At 52.8% G+C, this 26,378-nt stretch overlaps 2 protein-coding genes across 15 annotated transcripts in view; one reads left to right on the top strand and one right to left on the bottom strand.

The window, feature by feature from the left end:
* Positions 1 to 1,887: 1,887 nt before the first annotated feature.
* Ngb (neuroglobin) lies at positions 1,888 to 6,695 on the top strand. Of its 3 annotated transcripts, none has more exons than XM_006990310.4 (4): positions 1,888 to 2,240; positions 3,571 to 3,682; positions 4,035 to 4,154; positions 5,628 to 6,695. In XM_006990310.4, exons 1-4 carry the CDS (start codon positions 2,152 to 2,154, stop codon positions 5,760 to 5,762), a joined length of 456 nt encoding a protein of 151 aa, XP_006990372.1. In that variant the 5' UTR covers positions 1,888 to 2,151; the 3' UTR covers positions 5,763 to 6,695. The 3 variants fall into 3 exon arrangements, with proteins under 3 accessions (XP_006990372.1, XP_042116910.1, XP_076407258.1); XM_042260976.2 differs by lacking the exon at positions 1,888 to 2,240 and adding an exon at positions 2,574 to 3,393; XM_076551143.1 differs by lacking the exon at positions 1,888 to 2,240 and adding an exon at positions 2,601 to 3,393 and having other exon boundaries at positions 4,035 to 4,133.
* Positions 6,696 to 11,857: 5,162 nt separating this feature from the next.
* The window catches only part of Tmem63c (transmembrane protein 63C), an 82,065-nt gene continuing 67,544 nt past the window's right edge, over positions 11,858 to 26,378 (bottom strand). For 4 of the 12 annotated variants that reach the window (XM_076551138.1, XM_076551139.1, XM_076551137.1 and 1 more), the window contains exons 18-25: positions 26,023 to 26,088; positions 22,656 to 22,818; positions 22,299 to 22,404; positions 21,722 to 21,889; positions 19,806 to 19,912; positions 17,524 to 17,592; positions 17,073 to 17,288; positions 14,427 to 14,561 (exon numbers count right to left, since the gene is read on the bottom strand). In XM_076551138.1, the coding sequence (XP_076407253.1) occupies positions 17,076 to 17,288; positions 17,524 to 17,592; positions 19,806 to 19,912; positions 21,722 to 21,889; positions 22,299 to 22,404; positions 22,656 to 22,818; positions 26,023 to 26,088 (892 nt within the window). In that variant the 3' untranslated portion in view covers positions 14,427 to 14,561; positions 17,073 to 17,075. Of the gene's footprint in view, positions 14,562 to 15,805; positions 16,025 to 17,072; positions 17,353 to 17,523; positions 17,593 to 19,805; positions 19,913 to 21,721; positions 21,890 to 22,298; positions 22,405 to 22,655; positions 22,819 to 26,022; positions 26,089 to 26,378 lie in introns of those variants that run through there. The other 8 variants (XR_013044428.1, XR_013044429.1, XR_013044427.1 and 5 more) reach the window with 3 other exon arrangements.

Here is a 26,378-nt window from a genome sequence, read left to right as displayed (position 1 = left end):
TGAGTTACGGACGTGGCTCTTGATTGTGGTCTATTAATTTGAGGGAGGCAGTGGAGAGAATAAGTCAGATGATCAGAACTGAGGTCAAGCTCTGGCCCCTCCATTTCGTTAACTGTGCGACTGGGCCAGCTAGCCTCCTTGCCTCTCATTTCCTTAACTTTAAGGTCAGAGTATAGTAAATAGCATCTCCTTCCCGGGGCTGTTGGGACACAGCTAATGGGCAGAGTGTCTGGACACATGCCCAATCTGCTGGCTCTTTAAGGACACATTGACAGCCCTGACTAGAGAACACTTGAACTTTCCTAGATTGTGACCTCCTGTGTGAATATCCCACAGGAAGGAGAGATCCCCTCTAGCCCCTCAAAGCAGAATTCAGACCATCTGTGGTGGGGATACCTCTCCCTGACTGCTTAGGCTATGCCAGATCCTGGGGCCTCTCCCCAAGGGGAGCAGAGATTAGAGCACACTTAGTTTTTCTGTCACCCACAAGGGGAGCAGAGATCGGAACACACAGTCCTGTCACCCCTGGCTTCGGGAAGACAGGAGCTGTGGAATTGGGTGCTGGTTCCTCCATGGAAGGCATGAGTCCATTACTCCCATGAACTCCTCAGACCTCTGATGGAGAGAAGAGGCAACAGGGTCTTGAGTGAGGACTTCCAGGAAGTACACACTGGGTGGAGTGGAGGATGCAGACCGGCCAGATGGGTTGCAGAAAGCTCTCTCCCTTTGGGTCCTTGCCTAGGGTCTCCCGAAGTCGTTAGGATGGGGCTTTTTGCCAGGCTGCCCTTGCACTCCTGCTCCAGTCCAGGAATCCAAAGATAAACAGAGAGATGGAGAAGAGTGGAATAGGTTGTTCCCGAAATCAATCTTAGGGGCTTTGTTGGAACAGGATAGAAAGCCCCCCCACCCCTAGAAAGTTCTAGAAGGCATGGGACTGAGCACATCCAGCACCGGGCTGCCCATGGAGCTACAGTCTCTTCATAACTAAAGACCAAGGACACTGATTTGCATCCATGCAACAAAAGACTCTAGAGACTTTACCACTCAGACCCTTACATCCGAGGCTGCAGAAGAGAAGAGAGGAGAAGTTAGAGAGTCAACAGTGAAAGATGAATGGTGTGCTCTCCAATGCCTGAGCCAATGGAACTGCGCTGGAGCCAAAGAACTTGGATGCTTGAAAGAGAACAACAGTGCTAAGTGACAGGCGGCAGGCTGCAGCCGGTAGGCTGCAGACGCTGAATGGCAAGCACAGGACTTAACCTGAGCCACTTTTAGAAAATAGTGTTAATTTATGTGTCTTTCTCAGGCACTCCAACTAACTGAGATAGTCTCTCACTGAACCTGCAGCTCGCTGAACTAGCTAGCTAGCCCCAGAAACCCTACAGCCCCTTTATTTATCCGCATAGCTCACATAGCTCTGACTGCCCTAAAACTCACGATGTAGACCAGGCTGGTCTAGAACTCATAGAGATCCACCTGCCTCTGCCTCCCCAGTGGTGGGATTAAAGGCATGCACCATCACTCACAGGTTTTTGGTTATTGTTGTTTTTGGGGTTTTTGGGGGGAGGGTGTTGGTTTTTCGAGACAGGGTTTCTCTGGGTAGCTTTGCGCCTTTCCTGGAACTCGCTTTGGAGACCAGGCTGGCCTCGAACTCACAGAGATCCGCCTGCTGGGATTAAAGGCGTGCGCCACCACCGCCCGGCTTGTTTGTTTGTTTTTTTAGTGCATTACTAGTTTTCAGGAGTGAAGCAAGCCCGGAGGCTCAGCAATTTCTGTTAGGCTCTGAAGCCTGGACATTTCCCAGGCCTTGGGGAGTCCCTGCTTGAGGCGGGTGTGGAGGGAGAGCACAAGCCTCCCTGGGCCGGAGTGGGTGGGAACCACCGTAGCTTTAAAGGGCGGTTCTCTGGGAGCTTGGGGCACAGGGCGCAGCTGCCCGAACGAGCGGGGTCCCCGGAAGCGCAAGCGGGTACGCATCCTCTCGGCTGGACCAGCGAAGGCGCAGTTGCTGGGCGCCGCCCAACTAAGGCGCTGGGCCTGGACCCCCCTTCCCCCCACCCGCTGCGTCGCCGCGGAGATGGCGCTGCACGTGCGGTGACTGCACCCAAGCCCCGAGGGTCCCATCCCTGTGTCCCGCATCTCTCCGGGGAGAGCATGGAGCGCCCAGTGTCGGAGCTGATCCGGCAGAGCTGGCGGGCGGTGAGCCGCAGCCCTCTGGAACATGGCACTGTCCTGTTCTCCAGGTGAGCGCTGCCGGGCCCCGGGCTGCAAGTGGCGGCGGGGTGGGGAGGTGGGGGGCGCAGCAGCAGTGGGTTTCAGATTGCTGGGCTTGTCACCAGAGGAGGAGAAACGGGGCTCCGCTTGCAGTGGTGCTCCGGAGAGAGGGGTGTGTGCGCAGCGACAGGTGGTGCTGTCCCGTCTGCTCTTCCCAGATAGCGACTCCCACCTGAACTGACTGGGGGCCGGTGGGTTCCCTTACCCGCACCCCCCACCCCCAGCAGGCAGGTGGATGCAGTGTCCTCTGCCCTACCCTGTGATGTCTCAATGGGTAGTGACTGCAGGGCCGCCCACAGGGGCCGGGCTGGGAGGAGGAGATGAGTGACCCGAAGGCCCGCTGCGGCGTGGGACGGGCTCCTGCTCCCTCCCACCCACCCTGGAGTGGAAGGAGGCCACATCGTCCCGGCCCAGGAGAGCTTACAGCCAGTCCCCAGCCAGAGGAACTCTTCCGAGGAAAACACAGGCTTAGGACCAGAGAGGTTCCAGGAGAGGGGCGACGGGCGTCCAGTCTCACCACCGGGAAGAGAGGGAGAAGGAGCAGGCAGGCCCCACGGAAGGACGGCTGGTTTACAGCCTCACCCCAGGCTCTGCCATCACCAAAAGGCCACACTCCCTTTCTCACTGCAGATCCCTAGGCCAATCTAAAACTTCAGAAAAGGACTTTGCAACACCCCGCCCCGCCCAGATGGAAAGGGAATACATTTAGTTACACAAAAGAGTTACACAAAAGTCCAAGCTCCCCCCCCAGTGAGGCTGACATTTTCTGTTTGTGCCAACTGTATTTTTTTTTTTCAAACTCCTCCCCCTCTGGCGCCCACTGTGACTTTACTGTGTTACTTAAGGCAGCTTGCTTAGTCTCTCTGGGCTTCCGTTGCCTCCTCTGAACTCACAGCTTAAAAGTACGAGGGATATACAACTATAGTTAATGGATAAAAAATGCTTAGGGCTCAGTAGTACAAGGCGTGTGTTCCTAATGTCGCCGCCCAGCCTCCTCAGATATGAGAACACTGGCAAGTTTGGATCCCAAAAGGAAATTTCCCCTAGATTTTGGTTTGAAATTCCTGCTTGTCCCAAACTCAAGTCACCTCAGTTGTTTAAGGAGGAGCTACGGTCTGCCAGGTAATGTGAGAGGCTGAGGACTCAGTGTCCTCTGGAGGGTGCCCAAAGAAGGGATGAGGGGGCTTTGGCTAAGCTGGCAGTACCCCGTTAGGAAGGAGGTACTGTGGCTTTCTTCTGAGCAGCCAGGGTCTGCTGGGTTGCTGCTCACTGCTGATGATCGCTGCTCCCAACCCACAGGCTCTTTACCCTGGAACCCAGCCTGCTGCCTCTCTTCCAGTACAACGGCCGCCAGTTCTCCAGCCCTGAGGATTGTCTCTCCTCCCCAGAATTCCTGGACCACATTAGGAAGGTGAGGGAGGCAGAGCCATGAGGTCTCAGATCTGCAGAACATTGTCTTGGTAGGGAAGAAGGGACTTGGGATATGGAAAACAGCGCGCTAGGCTGGGCTCACAATCTTCACACCACCTCAGTTTACCCTTGTCCCGTGTGGGCAGTATTGTTCTACAGAAATCCTCAAAAGAGAAGGGCTTGCTTCATGAGCCACCACATACTGAGCACCTACTGTATACAGACATTGGCTGCCTGCCACCTCTGACCCTGGACAACGGCGCTCTAAAAGCCTCGTCGGTTGAGAGGTTGGGGGTTCTAGGCTGTGGCGGTAAGCAGCTAGGATTGGGTTAGACCCTCTGTGTCCTTGACAGGTGATGCTGGTAATTGAAACTGCGGCGACCCATGCGGAGGACCTCTCTTCACTGGAGGAGTACCTGGCCGGCTTGGGCAGGAAGCACCGGGCTGTGGGAGTAAGGCTCAGCTCCTTCTCGGTGGGTAGTGGGGTACTTTCTTACTCTAGAGCTCCAGAGCTGCAGCCGCCACTCTCTCCCAGCCCCCCCCCCCAAAGTCCATTGACCCTCCCTCCACATCCCCAGTTCCTCAGATGACCAGAGATAAAGGCCTGCTCTAGTTACCTGCCTGCCTGTGCCTGACACTGACCGGACCTCTCAGAGCCTCAGAGTTCTCTTTAATGCAGCTTCTTTAAGAACCATGAAGGCTGGCCGGGCAGTGGTGGCGCACGCCTTTAATCCCAGCACTCGGGAGGCAGGGTCGGGCGGATCTCTGTGAGTTCGAGGCCAGCCTGGTCTACAGAGCGAGATCCAGGACGGGCACCAAAACTACACAGAGAAACCCTGTCTGGAAAAAACAAACAAAACAAAAAGAACCGTGAAGGCTTAGCGACCCTGGCGTCGGTTGATTTGAGCATCTTTCTGTAGGTGTCAGACCACCTCAAACATCCTCCCTTAGAGCAATTTCTGAGTTCTCGTGGCTAGACTTAATTCTTTCTCTGGAGTCTGATTGGAGTCATCTATCTGTTGAGTCTAACTCCACTGGGGCTAGGATGTCTAAGGTGACCTGTGAGCTTCTAAACCTTCCACAGGCTAGCTAAGTCTCAGCAAGGAAGGACTGCTACAAGCCACAGTGGGCAAGAGCTTCTACACTGTCACTAAGGTCCCGCTGGCCAGAACCAGTCACAAGGGGTGGCCTTGACTGCCTTCTCCGTCTGGGCATTTCCACAGCGCCTGGCCCTTTGGGGATATTCAGTAACACATGTGGGATAAATAAACCTACTTTTACTTGACGATTAATAAGGCAGCTATGTAATAATAATGTGCAGCTGCTGTGCCAAGGGCTTTTTACAGAACCTGGGGTTTTGTTCTCTGTCTTTCTCATGGAGCAGCTGAGGCTTGGAGAGGTAGAGCAAACTGCTCCGGGTCATCTAGGCTGTGATGGTCAGAATCTGAACTCACGCCTCCCTGGCTGCACGATATAGGCTTTTTAATCTCACTGCTACCTTGCAGGTGGTGAAACTGCAACCCGCAGGCACTTGACGTGGTGGGCCCCTCTCATGAGGTGGTTGCAAAGACAGGGGTGAGAGGAAATGCTCTGTGTTGTTTTTGGAGCCTGTCCTGGATCTCGCTCTGTAGCCCAGGCTGGCCTCGAACTCACAGAGATCCGCCTGGTTCTGCCACCCGAGTGCTGGGATCAAAGGCGCGCGCCACCATCACCGCCCGGCGAGATGAAATGCTCTTTATCCACTGTGCATCCTCACATCTAGAGGGAAAGGTGGGCACCGGGTGACGCTCCAGGTTACACTCAGGGCCTGCTTAGGAAGCAGGAGCCTGTGAGGAAGAGAGGAAAAGCCTATGTCCCCTTACTGGCCCAGGGCCTCAGCTTTCTCACCTGTAAATGGAGCAATGCCTTCCTGCCTTCAGATGACTAAGTGCCGCTTGCCTCTGCAGACAGTGGGTGAGTCCTTGCTCTACATGCTGGAGAGGTGCCTCGGTCCTGACTTCACACCAGCCACAAGGAACGCCTGGAGCCAACTCTACAGAGCTGTGGTGCAAGCCATGAGCCGAGGCTGGGGTGGAGAGTAAGAGAAGAGCCAGTGCCCTCACCTGTCCATCTGTCCATCTGTCCATCTGTCCATAGTAGCCTCAGCCCCTCCCCCAGGGCTCCCCTGCACCTTGGCCCTCACCCCCTTGGCCATCCTAGAGAGGTGTTGGAAGAGGGCTCTGTCTCAGCTCCTGGTCAGCTGCAGAGAGGTGGTTTTTTTCCTTCCAGAGGAGCCTTTGGGCTCCCCTCATCCCCACAGATGATGCACCCCTGCATGCCTGGTTAGCTCTCCCCATGAGGCAAAATAGAGTTTGGGCAGCGAGGTGGCATGGGGGCTCTTCTCAGAGAAGCCTCAGCCAAGGTGAGGGTAAAGTGACTAGGTTTCTAGAACCTTCCATCTCGTCTGCTCAGTGTCTGATGCTTTCCTGCCAGGCTGCTTACTTTCCAAAAATGAGGAGAAGGAGCAGCTTTAGTGTTTCTGGGGAGCTCAGGGAAGGGGAACAGGGAGGATGGTGTTCGTCAGAGGCAGTGAGCACCCAAGGTCTCAAAGCTCAGATGCCCTATACAAAATTTCCTATGTCCTTGGTTCAGGGTTTCTGGTAGAAGCTCCCCAGGATTCTTTTTGGGGTGGGGAACCAAGCTGGCCAGCCGGAACGGAGAGGCTAGTAGGGCGAGGAGGAGTGACCTCATCCCACATGGCCCTGAGTCCCAAGGCTCTTACTGCCACCCTAGCCTAGCAGGGCTGAATCTTGTCTCCCCGCCCTCTTCTGCTCACTGGCCACCCTCCAGCTGCGGGCTCCTAACTCTGTGTTTAACCCTTGAGGGGGAACTGTGCCTGGGCAGATGAGCGGGAGAGAATACAGGGGGAGAGGCCCTCGTCCCCACGCCCAGCCACCCACACTTTCTTGCTCTGTGTTGTGATTCTATACGCTCGATGCTCACAAGAAATAAACATGTCCTGTGTGCTGACCCTCTGTGGCTGGTCTTTTTGTGGGTCTTGACCTGTGCCAGATAAAGCTACAAAGTACCGGGCCTCAGAGCAGGATGGGGGGTGTGTGTGTCAGCAGGCCCAAGGCCTGAGTTGGTGGAAAGGAAGAGGGCCAGAAGGGAAGGCCAGAGGCAGAGGTGGTGGAGGAGCTGTCGGTCTTGGGTTCAGGCTGGCTGTGAGGCCACCCAATCCAGTTCATTTCTCTGGGCACACCCTTGGATCCACCAGCTTCCAGGCGGGACTGGGGACAGTTCTAACAGCAGTCTGTGTGGATATGGGGAGCACTTCCACACACACCACCGCCCAGCTCCAACGTCCACACGTCCCTCATGCTCGGTCATTCTCTAGTTTAAAGCAGAGTTCACGGTGACCTTGGAGGTCATGTACTGAACACAGGAGTGACAGAGCCCTGTCTCTACGTTGCTGCGTAGAGAAGGCACCCTGTCCCCAGCATTGCCCATTTAGAACTTAGTTTGAAAGTGATAGAACCATCTCTTGTGTTTGTGCCTGGGGATGGTCAGTGCCATGGTCTGAATCTGAGTGGGATAGTTTTGAATCCTTGTGGCCTAGTTTGTGGCAACTATTTTGAGGGCCGTCGGACCTTTAGAAGGTGAGATCTGGTTGATCCAAGTGGGTACTAAGGGAGCTTTGAAGGTGAGCGTCTGATCTCTGGTTCTGGTCCCACCCTTCTTGGTCCACCAGGATACGAAGATGCACCATCATCATCATCATCATCCATACCCACTGCCATGAACTCTGCCATGTCCTCCTGCTGGGGTGGTCTGAGATTCCCTGGAGTCATGAGATGGAATAAATATTTCCTCCTGTGTTGTGTCTGTCAAGCATTTTGTCAGAGTAACCCAACGATACCTAATAGTCACATGCGACACAGAGCACACTTATTCCCCAAGGGAAGTATTCCATGGGTCTGGGGTGTGGGACCCCACAGGCAAGTGGCTATAAAGACAGCTTGAAACATGATGGAAGAGCACAGCATGAAAAGTGGCCATCACGTGAGCAGGTGGATTAGTTCCCCCATAGGCTCCAGGACTCCGGGAATAGGCCTGCATTCGTTGATCAGTAGTCTTCCGGAAATGCTGTTCCCGCCGTTGCTCAGAAAGCATCTTCTCCAGTCCAACAAGGTGGCAGTGGGACAGAGTCTTGTCCCCTCCCAATCTGCCCTCCCCCGTGTGACCTAATGACAGTTACGACTCAGTTACCCAAACTTTATAAGAGAACGGGAACCTACCACAGCCAGATTGTGTCTCCACTCTGTGATCGAAGGCACCAGTGACTTCCATCTTGCCCAATTCAGGGGTCCTGTCGTAGCCTTTCGCTGGCTGTTCTGCTCAGCAGCACTTAGAGTTGATCACACTTTAGCGTATGGAAAAAACGCTACCCGCTGCAAAAATCCAGGGAGTACCGAGTCCACATGGACCCCATCTAGCATCACCTCAAGGCTGGTCCTTCCCTGCTCTCTCTGTGCTGGAGTTTCTCAGCCAGGCTCTGTGTTCTTTGCCTTGCTCGTCTTCCTTATGTGTACGCAGATATTCTCTTCACATTTGAGCTCATGGATCCCACAACATCACTTCATCCCTGTCCGGATTCCAGCTCCTCTAATAGCTCAGAACCCTCTTTCTGTATCTGGTCTGTGCTTTGCATTTGGTGAAGTCTTTCCAGTCTTTCCATCTCCACCAGCTCCTCCCCCCTGCCCCTTTTCCTTTTCCATTGTCTCATGGGAGAAACCAGGTCGTTCGTTCGTTGACAGTATGACCAGCATCCTCTACTTGGCTGATGTTTCCTGGTTCTCTGGCATAGTTCTGTCATGAGTGGTGAGCCCTGAGGCTCCCCGCTTCCTCCCTGAGCCCCTCCTGGCTCCTCCGATCCTCATTATAGATCCTTCTAATTGCCTTGCCGAGTCTTTTCTCCTCCTGTGTTGGCTCAGCCTCCGGGCTTCCTCCTCACCCATGCTTGCCCCCTTTACAGCCTTGGCCAGTGCCTTGCTTAAACCTCATCCTAACTGACCCTGGGTTTAAAGCTCCCCACCCCTCCCCCAGCCTAACTTCCTTATCCAGCCAGCAGTGTCTCTAATGTAGTGTGACCAGAAGCAACATGCCCCAGGCCCCCCCCTTCCCATCCTTCTTTGCCTCCTGTGTTATTATCGTCGTTATCCTGGCTTCTGCATTCCTCTCGGACCCACCTCTCTCCCCACGGGACTCCTGGCCCTTGGGATGACACATCACACCTCTGCTGTCTTCTTCATTTTCTGCCCCATCCTCATTAAGTTAACCTATCCCCTCTCACAGAGTCCCAGTTGGAATGTCCGCTCCCCGCTGGCCACAGTGTTCGCCTCACTATACGGGGGTGTCCTTGGTTACCGGGGCTGAGGGGGAGGAAGGAAGGTCCATTCCGTGGGTACAGAGGCCCCGACTTGTGAGATGAAAAGTTGCCAAGGTGGCTGGGAGTGGTGATCGTACATTATAACAAATATTTAACAGTGCTTAACTGTGTACTTAAAAGTGATCGAGGTAGCAGGGTATGGTGGCACACACCTGTAATCCTAGAGCTCAGAAGACTGAAGAGTTGGGGAAACCCACCTGGGCTATAGAGCCAGACTGAATTTAAAAAAAAAAAAAAAATGTGTGCGTCTTATAATCTTAAAAAAAAAAAAAAAGAAGAAGAGTGCATCAAACAATCATGTCACCCTCCTGCTAGGAATGCCCTGGTAGCTCCTCACATCACCAGAGGAAAGCCTGGAGTCCTAACGGAGTCCCACAAGGCCCTGCCCTTTCCTGGCTCGCTCTGCTTCGGCCCTTCTAGCCTCCTTGCTTCGGAGTCGCGTACTTACTCTTACAGGCCCTCCATTCTTCCCGCACCCCATCCCCGGGAGCTCCTCCTGAATCGAGGAGGGCAGAAATGCCCTCCCGGCCACAGCCATTCCCTCCCTCCTCTTGTTCTGTTCTTTCTTCAAAGCACTTATCCCTGCCTGACATCCCATTATGTAACGGGCTTGTTTATTGCGCTTGGAACCTTCTCTTGCCTAGGAATGGGCAGGCTGTCATGAAAAACCACTCTGGGCTATGTTTAGAGAAGAGAGAAGAGGCGATTCCTTAAACAGTTGCTGAAGTTGACAAAGTAGAAGGGGCCCCGAGGCCCAGGATGTGGCTCTCAGGACCAAATAACGGTTCATATTTATTGTAGAGTAAGATCCGTAGGACAGGATTTGTGCCTGCCCATCGCTCATTCTAGCCTGGGCTGGTGAGAGCGAGGTCTGCAAGAGTGTGTGGTATCTGAGGAGGGAATTGTTTTCTATGCCTGCTGTACTCAGTTGGGCATTTCTGTAACAGAGGTCCCCAGGTGCCACCTCGGAAACTTTGGTCCATCTAGGATACTCACAACTTGGCCCTAGAACAGAGGCTTGGGTGGTGCTGAACTGCAGCTTGTCAAGGCCAAGGGCCTGGCAGAAGTTCAGAATCAGTTTCTGCTGGGCAGAGCTGCGAGCCTGTCTTCTTGGAACCTCAGCTCCCTCGTGTCCCAGGGCCTCCCACAGAGTGACCTAGAAGCCTGTAGCTGGGCCAGCAAGGGCATTCCTCAGGACAGACCTTCTGAGAGACAGCAGTGGTAGGGTGGCCAAGAGCTTCCTCCACCTGTTCTGTGTTTGGAGGTCTCCAGGCAGAGTTGCAAGGGGCCTCAGGCCTTCCTGCTCCGCCTCGGCTTGTGGTCCCCAGTACGGCCCTTGGCTGGGTGGTACACTGCCCTGGAGACATAGCCCAGGGGCTGGCATTCTAGACCTTCCTGGCACCAAGCCTCACTCTGGCCTTGTTCCTAGTCCTACCCCCAGTCCTCCTTGCCTGCTAAGTAAGGGGATCCACTCCCCGACCCTCCGTGCACCCCCCCCCAACTTGGGCTACAGAGCATCCTCTTCCAGGCTTTCTTCTGGTCTTTTTGTGTCCATCTGAGCAATATCCCCTGAAAGGGTGGTAGAATCAAGGACTGGCCCAATGTCTGCAAGCTGGAGGCTTGCGGTCCCCAAGAAGAGACCCCCGAGAGATGGCTGGCCTAACAGGGTTCTTGGGTTGTGGACCCCCCTCTCTTGCAGCAGCTCAAGCTTGCTGAGCTGGCAGCCACAGCAGGCCCTGCCCCTTCTGCCCTCCTCGGGACCTCTCTCTCTCCTGAAGCAGTTTTGTCAATCATGAAAGCCCCTGTTCCGAGGGGAGAGGGGACAGGATGAGGGGGCCTGGTCTCATTTCCTGACTCACACGGCAGTGGGCCTCGAACCCATGCCCCATGGGCAGATCAAGCGCTGAAGGAGATGGCTCTGTCAGGGTGGTGACAGTGAATAGCTGTCCAACCCAAGATGATTGTCTGTCCCCACAGGGAGCCGCAGGAATAAGGCCTTCCCTCCCCAACCTGGCCTGTCCTCCACCACAGTTGATTCTGCTCTCTACAGCATGTGGAACTCAGGTCATCCCCCTCTTACTCTGGGGACAAAGTGACAGCCTAGCGTCAGCCACATGGGCGAAGAAGACCAGAACTCGGGCCTCTTAGCCCAGAGGCATGTCATCTGGCCCGGAACTATTTTCTCCTCCTTGGCCCAAGTGCAAGAGCTTCACCTGGGCCACTTCTTGTCCTGCTCAGGCCTACCTGACTGTCCCCGACTTTCCCTGGAACTTGCTGTCTCTGTGGCCTGCCTCTTTTCTGTATCCCTGGGTACAGGCCGGAGCCCTGTCTGTGGTTCTGCCTGGGGGTGTCCACCTGAAATCTAGCCTATCTGCTGACCTGGGTCAGTCACTCACTCAAAGACTCAGCACTCAGGCCAGGGTTGCCACTGCGTCATTGGTCCCTGAGGTGGCACACTCTTGCCGCACAGGAAGGAGGCAGAATTGCTTCCTGCCTCTCCAAACCAACTAGCAACAGTTAACAGGCCTTCCCTTCCTTCTACCCATTCCCCACTAGAGTTGGGGCCAGGGAAGGACTTGGGGAGTAAGGAGACCCCAGAAGAGGCAGCCATGGACCCAGGGTGAGAGTCATACAGTGAGGTATGGTGCCCCAGCCTGGTGACTCTGGCGTCATCCCTTAACAACTCTGGCTCCTTCCAGGTGGAGGAGGCCCTGTCGGCCCAGAGGCAGAGGCACAGGCCAGCAGACATTAGGAGGACTTGTTTATTCAAGGCACAGTCATACATTAATAACAAGAAGGTTCAGCATTCGGCACATTCCTTTAGTGGTAGTGGCCGTGGTTAGTCCACACCCCTCCCGGGCCCCCAGAGGATGCAATGCTGCTGATAGGCACTTTGCTTCCAGATGCAGCTTAGGGACAGGCTGGCAGGGGTGAGGCTGCTCCAAGCCCAGGAGGGGTCACCTCTGAGAGGTGACATCGGGGTCTCCTGGGAGGCATCTCTCTCCAGAAGGGATCAGAGTAGATGGACTAAGAATGGGTTAGGGTAGGATGATGAACAGTGGGCTGGCACAGCAGGTACTGAGGGGGGCCTGGAAGCCATCGGCATGTGTAAGATGAAGGAGCCTGGGCTCTGGTGACCTTGCAAAGTCAAGGTCCAGCCAGGTGGACAGCTCCTGGAAGAGCAGAGTGGAATCCACCACTTGCCCAACACTCGTGTCAGAACCAGGCTGCATTTGACCCAAATTCAGAGGACGGAGCCCTCCAGCTATCCTGCCCTGTTGTCTATAGGGCCCCTTGTACCTGAAGCATCCATTGATTGCAGTGGGTGGGGTAGGTGGGAAGGCCAGCAGCAATGGACAGAGCTGCAGGGATCTGGGCCAGCAAGCGGTGCCCAGAGAAAAGACCCTGGTCTCGGTTCTGGCTGCACTCCAAATCACTACATACCAAATACACATTGTGGGGGTTGCACTGTCACTCCCCACTTTGGGCAGAGCTGGAGGCTGGACCTGACATCATCCTGCTATGAAAAAGTTCTTTCCCTGGTTGATGAGATCCCAGGGGTGAGGAGCCTGGGGCGCTGGCATATAGAAGGGAGGGCCTGGCTGTATGTAATTCCCGCCTTATCCCAAGCTCAACAAGGAATGGAGGTAGCCTGTCCCAGCTGACTCAAGCCCTCAGCAAAGATCACCGTGCTAACATTTGGGGCCAAGTCCTGGAGTGTGACTCTACTTGCCCCGTGAGCAACCGCTTCTGCCCTGGGAGTGAAGTTTGGAGCCGGGGGGCTGGGGGGGGGCACTGACAGAGGTGGAGCAGAGGCAGGTGGACCTGTCTGAGTTCAGGGCAGCCATGTACCTGGGTGGAGACACTGAGGTGGAATGAGACTGGACCCACCTGTAGTGAACGGGCAGCCAAGAGGGACCCAGATAGCTGGGGAGGAGCTTCCAGAGGCTCTGTGGCCTACAGACCCCTTGGTTCAGGTGGTTCAGGCCCCATGGCAGTCCTGACAATGCCCTCCCTGTCTTAAGAGGCAGACGTTGGAACACCTCAGAAAGAGGCAGAGGTGCTGAGTCTCCAGCATCGCAGAGGCTTGCTGCTCCGGTTGGAGGCAGGTCTGGGGAAGCAGCTGGCCCACCAGAAGGGTCTTCTCCACGGGGGGGGGGGGGGCACGCATCACCCCTCCTCTACCTAACCACGGCAGGACTGGGGTGACAGCACTTTGTGGAGCATCTGAAACGTTTAGCCAGTACCACACTGGAGGCCAGGCAGGGCAGCTTCTGAGGGCAGGGGGTAGGTAGCCAGTGCCTTCAGTTTGCAGCCTGGGCTGCCTCCAGTCTTGGTCATGCTGGGGCACAGCGTTCAAATACACGCGGCACACGATGCTCTTGGTGGCCGCCTCGAGGCTTTGGGGGATCTTTTCCTTTTTCCTTGGGGCTTAGAGGGGTGCGTCTCACTTCCATGGCCCACATTTGGAAAGAAGACCTTTTTTTCCTGAACTCTATGCCCTCCTACACAACGCGCGCGCACGCGCGCACACACACGCACACACACACACACACACACACACACACACACACACACACCCTTAAATCAACCAGCAAGGATTAGCCACGGTTTCCTTCACCACATGCACGAAGGTCTCCTTTAATGAACTTGAGTCACTGCCCCAGTCACTACCCTTAGGAAAAGATAGCAGGGCAGAGAAACAGGGAAGGGTCAGTCTCTTCCCGGGGTTGTCCCAGCTGCCCCTTGCTCAGGGGGTGAGGTACAGAGTCTCTAGATGCTCTGCAGGGAAACCTGTCACGAGACAGGCACCTGGGCCTCCTCCACAAGGCCTTGTACACATACCTTTGTCTGCTCAGACTGCAGTGGAGGACTGGGGTCTGGAGCGACAACCTTTGACGGGCAGCTGGAGTGGGGGTGATGAGGCCCCCAGAAAGCCTTCGGTGGGCCCACCTCTTCCCTTATGCACACTTGCACCAGCTGGACCCCAGCAAGACACACAGCATTCAGTCTCTTGGGTCCTGGACTTCAGCCACCGCTCCCAGACACATGGTGTATGATGCCTCCTCCACCCCATCCCTGGGTCCTCAGGATTACCCCGCATCCCACCCTTTCCAGCCGGTCAGCAGGCCCGGCTCTTCATGTGACCACAGGATGGCAGATGTCTCCATGAGGAGCTTCTCAAAGTCTATGGAAGGGAGCTCCTTCCTGTCTCCCTCCACCAGGCTCTCCCCTGGTCCCCTGACTGGAGTCCTAATCAGTGGCTATGGCCCTCCAATTCCAGCCCTTCCTGGAACTGAGCTGAGTCCAGCTCCCTCGCAAAGCCCCTCAGACCGCTCTCCTCTTCTCCCTCTTCTGGCTGGCTGTTCATGGTACCATAGGTGTGCCGGGCTGGGGAGGAGGCGGGGGTCAGGTTCAGCTCCGGCTCCTGTAGCACGGTGGCCACGTACAGCTGCTCGGGACAGAGAGGGGAAGATGAGGCAAGGTCATATTGGGAGCAAGGTCTAGAGTACACCCTCTGTCCTCATAGCCCACCCGGTCACTTCTGCCCCTCCGAGTCCCGGGCCCTCTCCGCCCCACCCCCCAGCAGCCTTGCCCATCCTCCGCCTTGCTCCTTATCATTCAGTGAGCTCCTAGAGATGAAGCCTTGGAGTTGCCAGGGTTACTTTAGTGGTGGGCTTCCTAACGCCTCATCTACAGGATGTGCTCCACACATTATCTGTTCCCACTCAGGCTGAATCTAGGGGGCGATGGCCTAGGGTCCCCCTGGAGAGACCTTCATTCATCAGCTGGAATGCTTTGCTGCAGTGTGTCACAGATTCAAAACTGAGAGTGTTAGCTGGCTCTTGTCACGCTGAGGGCTGGTTTCAGGAAGGCCCGGGAAGGGGGCAGATTAGAGACACAGGAAGGACCATGGGATGGGGCAACCTATCGCCTCTTGAAGTGGCTTTCAATCTACTCCTTACTTTGGAAGTAGGGAATATGGGATATTGGGATAGAAATAAAGCTTTTCATCTTCCAATGTAAACAAACAGCCCTGGTTGATGAGGGAACAGTCCTGTGAAATATCTAGACACAGGCATATTGCAAAGCACACACCACAGACATTTTGACCATGAAAAAGGAAATGGTAGCTGAGCAGTGGGAAAACCTGGCCTCACATGCAGTAGTCTCATTAGCACCACTAACAGGAATGAATGGGATGTTACAGGTCTCCAAGGTGAAGCCCTGTACTCCCAGGAATACATTCTAGCCCCTGCATTGGACGTGAGCCTCCCCGGCCTCTAGCTTTCAGGGACTGGGGAAGGGAGGGAAACCTGCTGGAGGGTGTCAGGAAGATGAGCCAGAGGAATCTAGAAGGTGGAGGCACTCCGCAAGAGTGGCTTGATCTTTTCAAGTCCCAGTCTAGCAGAGATACGCAACTGGTTCTGGGCTGGGGGCCCGTATAAAAGATGGGTAATGTGGGCCATTTGAATAAGGATAGGCAAAGAGATCAAAATTCATCGATGTAGCAGCATACTGACAGATACACGGGTTATAAAATTGTCTGTGCCGTGGGATTTCATTCGAGCAGAAACCACATCTATACGTCTAGGAGTCCACATGTACATGTAAGCCTAAGATACTTGGAAGAGAGGCACACATCCACAGATCTCCTGAAGAATGTATACCAGTGTCTGAGGGAACATCCCTGGGTGGTGGGAACATGAACTTTTTATTTCCTTAGTCTTGCTCCTCTGATTTCCATCCCCACAGTTGCCTACCATGTTCATATACCACTGTCGGAAACATAAAGGATTTTTAAGAGCTTAAGTCAGGCACGGCATCACGCGCCTGTGTAGTCCCTGCTACTCTGGAAGCTGAAGAGAATCACTTGAGCCTGAAGGTCGAGGCCAGCCTGCCCATATGGAAACCCTGTCTCAAAAAATAAATACATGCATAAATAATAAGTTCTATTCATTTTTTTTTCAAAGCACAGATTTTATAGTCATAGGGACTTGGTTCAAACTCTGTTTGGCCACATCCTTGCTCAGTACACTGGGGTCTAAATTAGCCGATCTTAGGGGGTGAGAGTGTGGCTGAGCAGGGTGCCTACCTAACATGCTTTAGGCCGCGTGCTCAATCTCCCACACAGCAAAAAAAATGGTAATAATTAAGTTTTGAGGATTAAAATTCCTGACCATGGGAGTTTATTAATCCAGAGAGAAAACAGCAAAGCTTCCAGCTCTTTCTATTTCCCCTGCTACCAGCGAGAGTGCTCCTGTTGGCCAGAGAACGTCATCCCTGGTCGGTTCTCGGTCTCTTCACCGCCTCCTCTCAGAGAGTTTGGCGGCACGGTTTGGTTTTGCTTTTTCCTTTCAAGTGAGGCCCACTAGGGTTCTGACACATCTTGTGTCTGTGCACATGGCCAAGCGGGTCTGCCTATGCTGATGGACTTGGACCCAACTCTGCCACCACTAAAAAAAAAAAAAAAAAACAGCCTCCGGGCTCTGTGGGCCCAGCCCACAGGCACGCTCTATACATCCACGTTGAACACTGTCTTCTGTTCGCCCCACAGGCTCCAGATCGTCTCTTCTGGCTTTTGCCCGGGCTCTTCCTCTTCCTCCAAAGCTCTTCCCATACCCTGCTTCACCTGGCAACCTTGCCTCCCATTCCTCCAATTGTATGACATGGCCCCTTCTCGGGGAAGCTTCCCCCAAGTGCCTAGGCCTGCTGGCACCCTTCTTCAGTGCTTGTGGGAAGTGCCTAACACTGAGGTATGAAGGACCCTGTGCCCAGCTCTGTGCGTGCATAGGTGATTGCCTAAACGCATGTGGTAGGGATGAGGGCGAGGGCTCCTGCCATCCAGGCAAGCCAAAGGGCACGGGTGCCTCTGCCCGGTCCACTGGTCACAGACTCTGGGTCCAGCCTTGGCTCTTGGCAGGCTGGCGGGCTCATCAGTCGGGTGCTGCCCCTGCCTTACCATTCACTGGGTCCGCCAATAGCTCCCTGCAGCTCTGTCTGCACCGCTCTGGCCAACGCCTGTGCCCTGGAGGCAGCCTTGGGTCCTGAGGCCGAGCCCCAGCACGCCCCTGCGTCTACACGGCTGAGGACTCTGAGAGATGGACCTCCCTGATCGAGTACTTCCGCTCTGGCTTTCTCCTCTCTGGCTCTCTCCTCTCTGGGTGACTTGTATTGACTGTCAAGCCAGAGCTGGATCTTCTCACCCCATGCTTCAGCCAGGGCCACGGAAACACTTGGACCTGGGCCAAGTCCTGCTGCGTCAGAAGAGGGAGCCCAGGGGTCCCGGCTCCTCCCCAGTACCCAGGGCAGGCACTAAACACTGGTGTGTCCCCCGCCCACGTCACTGGAGTGAGCCGCCCTTGCAAGCCCCACCCTCCTGACTCGTCCCCAGGGTGGAGGCGGAAACTCACAAGGGAGGTGGGCGTGGAGGTCGTGCTGCTTGGCTCCACATCAAAGACAGTCTCCACTTCTTCCTCGGGCTGCAGTGGAGAGGAGGGTGGTGCATGGCAGGTGGAGGCTGCTGCCCCTCGCCCCTCCCACCCTCTATCAACACCCCAGCCTCTGGCTTGCCACCGTGTCCCTCAACTTTTCCTCTTTCTTCCTTTCTCTTTTCCTTCCTTCCTCCCTTCCCTCCTTCCTTCCTTCCCCTTTCTTCCTTTCTCTTTTTTCTTCTTTCTTCTTTCTTTCTTTCTTTCTTTCTTTCTTTCTTTCTTTCTTTCTTTCTTTCTTTCTTTCCTTCTTTCTCTTTCTTTTTCTTTCTTTCTTCTCTATTTCTTTCTTTTCTCTGTCTCTGTCTTTCTATTTCTTCTCTCTCTCTCCCCTTCCTTCCTTCCTTCCTTTCTTCCTTTTCCTTTCTTCCTTTCTCTTTCTTTTTCTTTCTTCTCTCTCTATTTCTTTCTTTTCTCTGTCTCTGTCTTTCTATTTCTTTCTTTCTTCTTCTTCTTCTTCTTCTTCTTCTTCTTCTTCTTCTTCTTTCTCTCTCTCTCTCTCTCTCTCTCTCTCTCCTTCCTTCTTTTCTTTCTTTCTGTTTGGTTTTTCAAGACAGGATTTCTCTGTGTAGCCCTGGCTGTCCTGGAACTTGCTCTGTAGACCAGGCTGGCCTCTGCCTCCCCAGTGCTGAGATTAAAGGTGTATGCCACCACCTCCTAGCTAACTCTTTTTCTTTCTAGACCCTCAGATCAGCAGGCCTAGAAGAAACAGAGAAATGACTGGGATGCCAAGAATCCCTTTTGGAATGTTCTGTTCCCAAAACCATAAGAGGGGAAATAATCATAGTTGGAATGGGGCTTCTCTTCTGGCTGTTCTTTGTCTAGGGATCCTCAACCAGCTTTACCAGGTCCCCTACCACTCTTCTTCTCTAGGGTGGTACAAGGACAAACAGGTCTGGTGACATCATAGTATAAGAGCCTGTGCGTGCGTGCGTGCGTGCGTGTCTGTGTGTTTGGACTGTGCGTGTGCAAGTGTGTGTGTGTGTGTGTGTGTGTTTGGACTGTGTGTGTGTGTGTGTGTATGTGTGTGTGTGTGTTTGGACTGTGTGTGTGTGTGTTGGACTGTGTGTATGTGTGTGTGTGTGTTTGGACTGTGTGTGTGTGTGTTGGACTGTGTGTGTGTGTGTTGGACTGTGTGTGTGTGTGTTTGGACTGTGTGTGTGTGTTTGGACTGTGCGTGTGCAAGTGTGTGTGTGTGTGTGTGTGTGTGTTTGGACTCTGTGTGTGTGTGTGTGTGTGTGTTGGACTGTGTGTGTGTGTGTGTGTTTGGACTGTGTGTGTGTGTGTGTGTGTGTGTTGGACTGTGTGTGTGTGTGTGTGTGTTGAAGGAAAGTCCATTATGGCCCTACTCTAGCCTGGTACTCTTGCCAGCCATAGTGGTGGGTGCTTGTGCTCCGACCGAGTCCCAGATACAGAGAGAGCAAGAAGAAATGTTTCCAGAAGGCTCCCTCTGCAGGGACTGTGCTTCAAACCAGTTTTCTCTTCTTTATATGCATTGTTCAGGAAGGAAACTTTTCACTGTTATAAACAACCAGCTATTGTCAGCAGAAAGTCAGTTGGAAAGATAAGTATGTAATCACGAAGAGCAAGAATTATGTTTCATCTGTTGGGAATCATTCCAGTGTCCCAGCATCGATGTTCACTCTGGGAAATGCTGACGCAGATACTCAGCATTGCTGGCAGGGCTCTGAGATGGTGTGGATGTACTTTTGTCTCCAGGGCCTAATGATTAGACTTGGTACCTTTGTCAAAGTGCCAGAGGACTCACTAGAGACCCCTCTAAACAGACAGCCTCCAGTGCCTCATAGCCTGGGTTCCATTCACCACTATCCCCTGTCTCTTTCTATCTCTCCTTCCTTCCCGCTCTCTGAGCCCTTGCCATGATGCTCACAGTAGCTGGATCAGACTCCTGTGGTGGGACAGACAGGCCAGCAGCAGCCTGTTATTTGGAAGAGGTGCTGCTCGGGGGGTGGGGTGGGGTGGGGGGTGGGGGTGGGGGGTGGATGGGGGTGGGGTGTCTTTGGATGGCCACCCTGAGTTAGTGCATGTGAGCCCAGAAACCTTGATCTAAGAGAAATACCCACCCCTCTTGTCCTGTTGTGTTCTGGGGACCAGGATATCTCAGAGCTATGTCTTTGGGACCAAAAAAAAAAAAAAAAAAAAAAAAAAAAATCAGTGATGTGAAGGGCAAACTGGCAACTTACCTCATACTGACGGACAACCCGGAGCTTCCCCAGAAAAATCCCAGAAAAGGCAATCATCACAGAGAATATGAGGGAGGACAAGGAGAAGAAAGTGATGGTGTGGGTACCTGCCAGGGAGAAGAAAGACCGGGGGCGTGGGGCTTAGCGCTGGAATCAGGGTTGAAAGCAGGGCCACAGGAGTGCTTTGTAGACGCCTGGGACCACCTGCTTCAGAACCTCCACAGGACCACTGAGCTAGGGGCAGAGAAACCCCTGCACCATGCTCCCTCCAGGAATGGGCATCAGTGAGCACGACATGGTAAGGGCATCTTTCTGTTCTACTTGGCCAGTTTAGAATGTGGCTTATTGTGGAGTCTATGGAAAATAGAATTTGGATGGACTTAAATTACCCACACCAATGTCCATTAAACAAGTCCATCTTGATCTGCCAGCTACTTGTGCCCATGGTTCCTCAAAAGAATCTGAGTTACCAGTTCTGCTACTGCCCCCCAGTCTCTGAGCCTCCCTTGTCCCCACAGGCCCGGTGCTAAGCAGAGTTCAAAAGCTTTCATGTGTGAATATTTGATCTCCTCAACGGCAGCAGATTTTTAACAAGGTCACTACAGAAAGTCAACTCTCCGGTCTCGGGGGACTGCCACATGAAGCTCACCAGCGCGTGGCTATGCAAAAGCAGGAACTGGTAAACAACCTCACCATCCAGCCACAGAGGGCTGGCAAAAGCTGCAGCCTCGAAGGCCACTGGTGGCTGAAGGCTGCGCTCAGACTCTTAACACATGAAGCCACATGGAATGTAATATGCGGATGAAAACTTAAGCTTACAAGTTACAATGTGGTTGGTCACGATTTTATAAATAACAGTAAACTAACACACACATTTGCTCTCTCTCCCCTGAGCAAATGCCTAGCCAGAGTCTGGGGATAAGACCATGCTCTGGAAGGGATTATGGGGAACAGACTTTGGTCCTTGTATTTTTTTTTTCTGTTTTGATACTTAGAAAAAGGCATTAATGGGGGGGGGGGATGCCTTTCTGGTGGCAGGGCAAACCACACGGGTCAGGAAATGGATGTTACCAAATAAACATGCCGTGAGTGTAATCCAGGGTGCCATCCTGACGGAGGAGCGTGAGAAAAATACACCATAGTAAGTTGTCATGGGAGGGAAAGTCAGTGGAATTGGGGATAGCCTAGTGACATGCGTGACCCAGCTGGGAGGAAAGCCGAGGAGCTCCCCGTCTGGGGCCCCTGGGAATTTCTGTGAAGGTGCCTCTGGGCTCCCCAAGGTAGGAGTAGCATCTTTGTGTAGCCAAAGGGCGAGAAAAGGCTAGCCACCATTGTAGAATCTGATACCCTTCCAGGTTCTGGCAAGCCCATGAAAGCAAGTATCTTCTAGGCTCCCAGAGGAAATACCATGGGAATGGAGTCCCGACAGCTGCTATTCTATTTTCTGTCCATCTACATTTAAAATGAAGGAACGTGGGGCCGGAGAGATGGCTCAGTGGTTAAGAGCACTGGCTGCTCTTCCAAAGGCCTTGAGTTCAATTCCCGGCAACCACGAGGTGGCTCACAACCATCTACAATGAGATCTGGTGCCCTCTTCTGGCCTGCAGGGACACATGCAGGCAGAACACTGTATACATAATAAATAAATCTTAAAAAAAAAAAAATGAAGGAGTGTGACATTTCTGACTCAAAGCCAAATCTGCAATCGTTTGGGTTTTTGCCTTTTGTCTCAAAGTTCTGCCGAGAGAATGCGTGCACTGTGGCTCAGAGCACTCGCCCGACTTGGCCAAGTCCTACGAGGAGGAGCAATGTTCTGCTCACCCTGACCTCTCTTCTTCTACCAGAGATGGTCTCAAGGGGACTCACGGGGCACAGGTCAGGCAGAGATGGGACCACGGAGCAAGCTGCTCACCCACCTACTCGCAGGATGGAGAAGAAGAGCATCCAGAAGAGCCCCAAGAGCGGTGCGAAAATGGCCTGGTAGACGGCGGCCATGTGGATCTGCTCATTCAGTTTGGTGGGCGCGTAGGAGTAGTACATGTTGTAGCGGTCTGTGAGGTGCTTCATGCACAAATAGAGCAGCCCTGGGGGACCAGAAAACAGAGACACAGTCCCTGGCCGCTCTAACCAACAGGGTAGATCTGTGTTGCCCTCAGACACCCCTGGATCTGAACGGCCAGACTCAGGGCTGTCAGGGCGGCAGGCGTCCGGGGTTGGGCTGTGGGAGACCTGCAGCCATGACTTCTGTGGCCTTCTAGAACCGATTCTGCCAGCTTGGTGATGTCATTCATTCACGCATGCAGTCAACCAACACCCCTTGTTAGCTGCCATCCAATCAGTTCCATGGCCTGCCTAGCCCTGTTCCTGCCACCTCCCTGCCACAGGCCGTCCCAGATCTCCTCATGCTCCAGGAGGTGGCCTGATGCTGTGGAGCTGGGTTCCTCCTCCCATTTCAGAAAGTGTAGCCCTGAGGGTACCTCGCAGATAACTCACCAAAAGGGACAATTATAGGGCACGTGATGCTATATGCCATCACCACGCTGAAGACGTTCAGCATCCACGCATATTCTCGCCCAAACTGGAAGTCCATGGCCTGGTTCTAAGGCAGAAGGCAGGGGGTCACCCTGAAGTTACCCAGCTCCCTTGTACTGGATGCTTCTGGGAGCTCTAGGGAGCTGGCTGGCAGCTCAGGCCTAGAGGCAATGTTTCCTCCCTTGTTGGAGGCCAAGAAACAGCTACCCATGGCCACAAGCCTCTCATCGTGGGTCCCAGTGCTCCTGGCAGACAGACTCCTCCTTTCCCCTCCCACCAGAAGCCGAGGGTTGGGCTCAGAGAAGGGCCGGCCCTCACCTTTCGGATGTGGACTCTCTCTGGCTCCGATCTGGAAAAGAAGAGGCGGGTACAGTACGTGCAGAGTGAGCCCAGGCGCATTAGCTCCATGCCGGTGCCAAGCAGAGCAGCTGTGATCACGTAGTTGACAAAGAATGCCCCGTTGTCGGGAAGGAATACGCACCTGGGAAGTTGGGGGAGGAGGAGAGAAGCGGTGGAGAGAGTGGAGAGTGGAGAAGAATAAGGACCCGTAAACAGCCACTCTGAATAATGGCATTTTTCTCAGTGATTGGCCACATATGGATGGCAGCCTGCAAGGCTGCATGCCCCAGTGAGGTGGTAGGCATTTTCTTCTGGGAAGGTGCAGCTCTCCTGCACACACATGAATGTAAACACATAGAGACCAGGAACCCTTCTGAGCAGACATATGGATGGACTACATAAAGTATGATTTAGAATGGACCTGTTAGGTGTCGGACCTTTTAACAGACTCTGAATTCTGAAGATATACAGCCTTGGAGGAGAAAATATGACATCTTTTGAATTTTTTCTTTTTCGAGACAGGTTTTCTCTGTGTTAACAGCCCTGCTGGAACTCACGGAAATCCACCTGCCTCTGCCTCCCAAGTTATAGGATTCAAGGCATGCACCACCATGCCTGGCTTAAAATTCTTTTTAAAGATTTGTTTTTATTATTTTTAATTACACATCTGTGTCTGTGTATGGATATGTGCACATGAGCGCAGGTGCCCACAGAGGCCAGAGGCATTGGATCCCCTGGAGCTGGAGTTACAGGAGCTTGTGAGTCACCTGGAATGGACGCTAAGAACCAAACTCAGGTCCTCTGCAAGAGCAGTCCATGATCTTAACAGCTGGGCCATCTCTTTAGTTCCCAAGACGACATCTTTAGCTTCACTGATCTCTAATTGAAATGAACCATTTCTTTCTGTGAAGAACATTCGCAACTCACCACAGGGACGACAGTGGCTGTGACATTGAAACCAACTGAAATCCCATTGCCAGCGTTGCCTACACCGTTTTATATCACTTATGCAAAATGATAGTAGGTGCTAGATAAGCTGCAAGGTACACTGAGTAAAATCCAGTTGTCCATTTACGTGGACTTGAGCCAGGTGGCGGTGGCGCACACCTCTAGTCCCAGCACTCGGGAGGCAGAGGCAAGCAGATCTCTGAGATCGAGGCCGGCCTGGTCCACAGAGTGAGATCCAGGACAGTGAGGGGGCTACACAGAGAAATCCTGTCTCGAAAAACAAAACAAAAACAAACAAAAAACCCTGAAAGCCTGAAGGGGATGACATGGCTAGCCAGCTTCCCTTGGGAGTCATCCAGCTGCTGCTCCCCTGGATGTCTTTAGTGCACAAAGCACGAGCATTGCACAGAACACAGTTATATGGAAATAGAGAATCAAGATATTGTAAAGGATGGGAAGACGGCCAATCAATAGAGTGTTCTCTGAGCAAACACAGCCATCCGATTTGATACCTAGCACCGACAACACAAATGGGCAGGTGTGGGACATGCCTTGCAATCCCAGCTCCCTAGCCAGTCGACCTAATCAGTGACATCCAGGTCCCAGGGAGAGATCCTGACATGGAAAAAAAAAAAAGTTGACAGCTCCAGGGGAATGACATCCAAGGTTGACTCTGGCCTTTACACACGTGCACGTGTGCACATGCACCCTCCCCCACCCCTCCACACACACACACACACACACACACACACACACACACACACACACACACACTTTTTTAAAAGGGAGACCTAAGCATGTCTGACATTTCTCAGTGTCCCCATCCACACATGTTAATGTTAATGTTCTTGAACAGAGAACGATGAACCTCTGGCCACATCTCAGAACTCCTTCAAAAGCTTTCTTAAGGGCTAAAGCTAGCTTAGTGGTAGAACATTTGCCTAGCAAGCTCAAGACCCTTGATGTGATTCCCATAGGAAGCTGAGGCGGGAGAATCTTGAGCTGAGTAGAATCCAACACTGTTGAGTGAGTCGAAAACACTAATCATATCCACGCTTCACAACCTTGTAGTTGACTCATGGAGCTTTGCTTTATCGTAAGTGAAGTGTATTGAAGATATAGTCCTAGCCAAAGATTAACCCATTCACCTTAAAAAAGATGACTTTCTATGATGAGCAATGTCAGTTCAACTGCAGAAAACTTAGAGGATTCTGGTCCTTGCCTCAAAGAGCAAGCTGTGGAAGGCGAAGGTCATTTGCATTGTGTCTTTGAAAGCTGGGGTTTTCAAATACTGTAACCATGAAGAAAAAAAATCCACAATAGGCCAGATTTTCAACATAATGCACATGTTATCATAGATCCTGCCTCCCCAGTTTTAATTTTCTTTTCTTTTTCTTTTTCTTTTTTTTCTTTTTCTTTTTCTTTTTTTTTTTTTTTTTTTTTTTGGTTTTTCGAGACAGGGTTTCTCTGTGTAGCTTTGCGCCTTTCCTGGATCTCGCTCTATAGACCAGGCTGGCCTTGAACTCATAAAGATCCACCTGCCTCTGCCTCCCAAGTGCTGGGATTAAAGGCGTGTGCCACCACCGCCCGGCTAATTTTCTTATTCCAGGAATTAATCAGCCCTCATACTGATGTCTGTAAATAAACAAATACAAAAAATATGTAACTTTACATGGCTTCTATTTAAAATGTAGTATCTTATTGATGGGTTAATGAAGACAGCCACAAAACTGTAAAAAACATTTTGATAACTGTATTTATTTTATCTTATATTGAAATGGTGGGTATATGCATGTGCCTGCGTGTGGGTTTGTGCAGGACAGGACAGTGCTCAAGGAGATCAGAAAGGGCCACTGGACTCCCTGGAGTTGGGATTACAGGCAATTTTGAGTCACCTCGAGGGTTCTGGGAATCGAACCCCTGTCTCTGCCAAAACAGTATACACTCTTAACCATGAGCAACCTCCCTTGCTTCTGGTCACAGTGCAATCCATGTATTTTACACACTTACATACACCGCCCAAAGTGGGTGAAAACTGGAGACAACTTGATCAGCTTTGTGGACTGTACCGACAGGAGGTTCCTGGGTCTTATAGTACACTATATTCATGCAAAATGTTATCAGTGAGGAAAACTATATGGAGACCTGTGGGATCCCCACCCTGCACACTTTGTGTTAGCTTCTTATGAAACTCCAATGATTTCAAGGAGAGGTCCCTGGGCTTTACCAGATTGCCAGAGGGGACCACAGCACAGGCCAGGCTTCTGGAGATGCTTCCACCTGCATCTATCTACTCCTGGGTACCAACCAGTGATGCAGGGATGGACGAGGGAAGGGCACACATATCCACCTCAGTGCAGACACACAGAAAATGCCGTGTACACCCAAGAATACTCACTGGAACCTGATGGTCGCATGTTCAAGATAGTAGATGTCAAAGAGCCAGCGCAAAAACACATTCAAACTAGAACAAAAAACAAAACCGGATCTTCAGTGACAGTGTTCATGTGCTACAGTCTAGGGCTCGATCCCTCTGCCTGACTTTCTGCTTTCCATTCTCCCGCGCCAATGCCCTGAGTCCCTGGCTTGGTGCTCGCTGGCCAACCGTCCTGCGTTCTTCCTTTTCAACACCCGGTCATCTGTGTCGCTTGCTGTGGGCCTTCCAGCTCAAGGCCACCTTCTGCAATAGACCTTTGCCAACTCTCCAAGTTCTCTCTCTCTCTCTCTCTCTCTCTCTCTCTCTCTCTCTCTCTC

The sequence above is a fragment of the Peromyscus maniculatus genome, chromosome 14 (assembly GCF_049852395.1).
Source record: "Peromyscus maniculatus bairdii isolate BWxNUB_F1_BW_parent chromosome 14, HU_Pman_BW_mat_3.1, whole genome shotgun sequence".
Classification (NCBI taxonomy): Eukaryota; Metazoa; Chordata; class Mammalia; order Rodentia; family Cricetidae; genus Peromyscus; species Peromyscus maniculatus.
Note: the sequence above shows the minus strand (reverse complement) of the source record. Positions and strands in the feature narration are given on the sequence as shown.

Excerpts from the sequence above, each read along its gene's own strand:
- Ngb (XM_042260976.2), top strand. The coding sequence starts at position 3,200 with ATGGATAAAAAATGCTTAGGGCTCAGTAGTACAAGGCGTGTGTTCCTA. Across the intron at positions 3,683-4,034 it reads TCCTGGACCACATTAGGAAG|GTGATGCTGGTAATTGAAAC; the intron begins GTGAGGGAGGCA and ends TGTCCTTGACAG. Across the intron at positions 4,155-5,627 it reads TAAGGCTCAGCTCCTTCTCG|ACAGTGGGTGAGTCCTTGCT; the intron begins GTGGGTAGTGGG and ends TTGCCTCTGCAG.